The following is a 4356-nucleotide window of genomic DNA, read 5'->3' on the forward strand; positions in this document are numbered from 1 at the left end:
GAACCTATACAACATTGTTCAAATTGTCTCCACCTCAACCAGCTAAACATATTTAAATGCTGCTTAATATACCAATGATAACAATAATACAATAATATGATGTAGTAGCAGCCATATATAATATCAGAACTATAACATTCCAAATAAAACACTTTTAAAAGTGAGTACGCCTACTTTTACTTTTGATACTTCAAGTATAATTTGGCTAATACAATTTATGTAATTTTACTTGAAAGGTACTTGTAATTTATTATATTATTTAACGGTTTCTTGTTATTACTTTTACTTATGAATCTCAGTACTTCTACCACCTACGACCCAACGTGATTCATAAAATCACATTATAAAAACTTTAATGTAATGTCCATGTGTGATGAATTTTAAAAACTTTTAAGTTGAGGGACATATTCAAGACTGACATAAAATCTCTTCAAAAATAATTTGAATGTGTCCGAAAATGTTTCACACTGAAGCATAAACGTTCACATCACAAACTTGAACAGTAGAGGCTACAAAGCATTGGAAGCCAGACCTTCAGTTTCCTGCGGTACACTGGCGAGCGAGGCAACAGCGCCATCTTGCGTCACAATAATGCAGTGACCCATGACATAAGTACTACGTCACATCCTGTTCAAACATGGCCGCGTCCTGATAAATGTCACATTTCTTCTGCTGCTGTAAACATACAGTTATTACCGTTGATTATATCAACCGTCCAGCGAAAAGAAAAAAGTGCATCACTGGGAAGGTTTTGCTTCACTCCGTTCAACACCTGCAGAGGTATTTTACTCGTTTTCTGCTCGTTTCTAAACCGGCCGTAGCGTTAGTCCTTAACAGCTTTAGCCTTGAGCTACAGCTACACAGCTATTCTGTTGCCATTTAATGACACAGCGTACCACCAGATATCTAATCAGCATGTCACTTTATTTGACTGACTGCTGGCGTTGTTAAGAAAGTTTAATATGGCATTTCTTTATTTTTTCTTTCAATTGTTCGCTATATCAGTACATCTTCAATTTCCAACCTTAGCAGATGTATTGTGTTCACATATGTTTTGACTTTGTTTGAAATGCATGATATTGTATTACATTGGTTATTTTGCTCACATTATGTTATTGCTCTTGTTTGTTAGGTGTGTAGTGTATTGTAAACCCATGTGGGCTGGGCACCTTTTAGGTGCATGATGTTTTGAAAAATAAATGACTCCATGTTACTTCTTCTAATATGCACTTTGATTTTAAGTATTTTTTTCTTGTTGCAGGATAATCGAGCCAACACCATGGTTCACTTATGTGAGTATAAGATGTGAACACAACAGGCATATCCTGACGGTTTTAATGTTTTATTAAGACAAGTACATCTATCGTTTAGAGCAGTGGTTTCAAAGTTTTTTCACTGATGTACACCCTGTGAGATATGTTTTTTCCCCTAACCAGTGCAAAGATTTTTTTGTTGAAAAAAAGATGTAATCCAAATTGCTGTGCCATCAGTGTCTGATTTAATATGGAATATATACAATTCTGTTCATGAACTTACACTTATATTTTGTTGAATATTCATAAAATACATTTTCAAAGCTTCCTCACTTCACTTTTACTGCTTCATCAGCTGAGGCCAGATTTAGCTTCTTATATATGAAGTTCAATCTGACTATAAGGCTCCAACTAACCATTCTTCTCCATTTCAGATCAGTCGATGAACACTTAATTCGTGAAATGCCAAAGATAGTAAAACAAATGCCCATCCCAAGAGGACACGTCTTTAAATGTCTTGTTTTATCCGACCAACAGTCCAAAACACAACAATATGCAATAAATAACAATGTTTTTATTCTTGATGATGCAAGTGTAATTGATAACATTATTGTTGATTTTTGTCTATAGTCTACATATACATTCAGTTTAAAATGTATTAGGTACATCTAGCAAAAGCCATGTGGTTTGCTAATTTAACTCGGTGGTAATTTTACAAGAGGCAGTTTCAGGTGCTTTTGTTTTCATCTGCATTGCTGTATAGTGAGGAGAAAGATGTTTGTACATTTCGTCCACCCTGTCCACATAACTAAGGGTAGACAAAATAATAGAACCCCTCTTAAACAGTGTTAACAAAAACATAACATTGTAAGGGTAGGATCTAGAATGCAACTGAGTCTTTGTTGTAACTTTTATAGAGCAGATGTCAAAACGTATTTTACAATAAAAGAGAAAAGCAGACACAACACAAAGTAATACATCAAATACAAATAAAAAAATAAGTGAACGTTTCACTACTGCTCCTCCCTTCACTTCACTTCCTTCTATCTTGTTCAAGAAAGTAACTTTGAACATGAAATCAGAGATTAGGAAAACATAGGGTTGTTAAGCAAGATGTCAGTTTGTGGTTTAATTTCATGATATGAAATATTCTTTACTGGAAATTACTTAAACAAGATGGTCAAGATCTTGAAAGTTACAGCTTTTACTGAAGATTGTGCATTATCCACATTAACAATTACATGAAACTAATCTAATATTCCCTTTAACAATGCTGACTGTGCTCGTTTCCTTCTGCAGCATCACTCCTGCTTAAGAAGTACCACGGAGGTTACGTTGTCATCCGATTGGCTCTTGCAGGCCACAAACAAGCTAACAGACCTTTTTATCGAATCGTGGCAGCTTACAACAAAAGGGCAAGAGATGGTAAATACATAGAGCAGCTGGGTTCCTACGACCCCCTCCCCAACATCTACAATGAGAAGCTTGTCAGCTTCAACTTCGACCGAATCAAGTACTGGATCGGCTGTGGCGCACACCCTACAAAGCCAGTGGCCAAACTTCTAGGTGTGTATTCACTAAATGAGCATGTTATTTTAAGGTGGATCAATATCGCTGTTGTCTGCCTGTCCAGATAATTGCGCTCCTTCAAAGTGATTTGGTTAATCTAAGAGGTCCATCCATAATTTATCCATAACTACACATTTCATTTTTATCTAAAGTGTTGACCATTCTTTGAAAACTTGTAAATGAAGACCTTTGTCTCGTAATATGATGTGTTCTCACTGTGCCGTAAAGGACCCCATCTACGTCCTCTTGTTTATGGGATTGTACAGATTACATGTGCCTTTTACATAACACGCATCTAATGTATTACTCGGTTCTCCAGAATTTGGCAACGAGCAATTCAAATGAAAGATGATGTATCAGCTCCAGAAGATGTTGGCTTCAATTCAGTTTATTTTATATAGCCCAACATCACAAATACATCTACTGGACAATGTTTCTGCAATAGTTAGTTGGGAAAGCGTGTAGTAAGAAATATCGTCATCGTCTTCCTCTCTCCCCTGTCTCCTTCTGCAGGGTTGGCAGGATTTTTCCCTCTGCACCCAATGACGATAACAGAGGCAGAGCGTCAAAGAGCACAAGCAGAGCTGATAGCAACAGAAGATGTTCTGCAGGAGGGACAGAAGGAGGCTGAAGTGTGAGAATTAAAGCTGGGGACTGTGTGTGTGTGTGTGTGTGTGTGTGTGTGTGTGTGTGTGTGTGTGTGTGTGTGTGTGTGTGTGTGTGTGTGTGTGTGTGTGTGTGTGTGTGTGTGACTGTCCCATTCAAAAAGATGTGACCGTTATTTGGAGGGAACTGATCTATTTGTTTCTGAACTTGTTTGGTGGACTGCTTGAAGCAATATCAGATTAACATATGGTAGTTTTAGTAGCTATGGACAATTCTTATTCAAATTAATTCTCAATATAATGCAATAGTTTCAGGTTATGCTTATGAGAGTGGACTTCCATGACAGACAGTTGTGTGTATTTGCTGTTTTATTTTACTTAAATAAAATATGTCAATATTATTCCATTTGGTTGAGGTTAAGAAGCAGACTTTTTTCTATTGTCCTCTGTCTAACATTTTCAAGACCTTTATGGAATAATAATGTTGTTTACTTTGAACTTGACTCATGAAGGGTGTTGTCATTTTTCCTTCTTTCTTTTAAAATGAATACATAATTAATAGGCTATTAGACTATGTCACCATATAACATAAATTACCTGACTTTGTTAAGAAGTTTATAAAAACCCAAAAAATGGTCCATTTAAATAGTGATTTTAACGTCAATTACCATAGATCTCGAAAGTTCCAGCTTTTACTGAAGATTGTGAGATTAAAGCATTTGGGTTGGCCTTACTAATGTCAAACAAGACTAGAAGGAAATAGAAAGTGGGTGGGAAGAATAAAGGATTATCTTATTATGTCAAAATATAATATAAATTACCTGGCTTTGTTGACAATTTTATTACAACAATGTTTAGAGCCTAATGCTTTAGTAATGTCAGACACAAGACTAGAAGGAAATAGAATAGAAGGAAATAGAATGTGATAA

At 35.9% G+C, this 4356-nt stretch overlaps 1 protein-coding gene across 1 annotated transcript; it reads left to right on the forward strand.

Moving 5' to 3' along the window:
• Positions 1-652: 652 nt before the first annotated feature.
• mrps16 (mitochondrial ribosomal protein S16) lies at positions 653-3925 on the forward strand. The gene is made up of 4 exons (XM_079218964.1): positions 653-780; positions 1262-1292; positions 2553-2819; positions 3336-3925. Exons 2-4 carry the CDS (start codon positions 1280-1282, stop codon positions 3458-3460), a joined length of 405 nt encoding a protein of 134 aa, XP_079075090.1. The 5' UTR covers positions 653-780; positions 1262-1279; the 3' UTR covers positions 3461-3925.
• Positions 3926-4356: the final 431 nt, after the last annotated feature.

This window comes from Taurulus bubalis (assembly GCF_910589615.1).
Source record: "Taurulus bubalis genome assembly, chromosome: 5".
NCBI classification, from domain to species: domain Eukaryota; kingdom Metazoa; phylum Chordata; class Actinopteri; order Perciformes; family Cottidae; genus Taurulus; species Taurulus bubalis.

Bases quoted from the DNA above. Each gene is read 5' to 3' on its own strand.
- mrps16 (XM_079218964.1), top strand. The intron at 2,820-3,335 runs GTGTGTATTCAC...CTCCTTCTGCAG, and splicing joins GCCAGTGGCCAAACTTCTAG to GGTTGGCAGGATTTTTCCCT.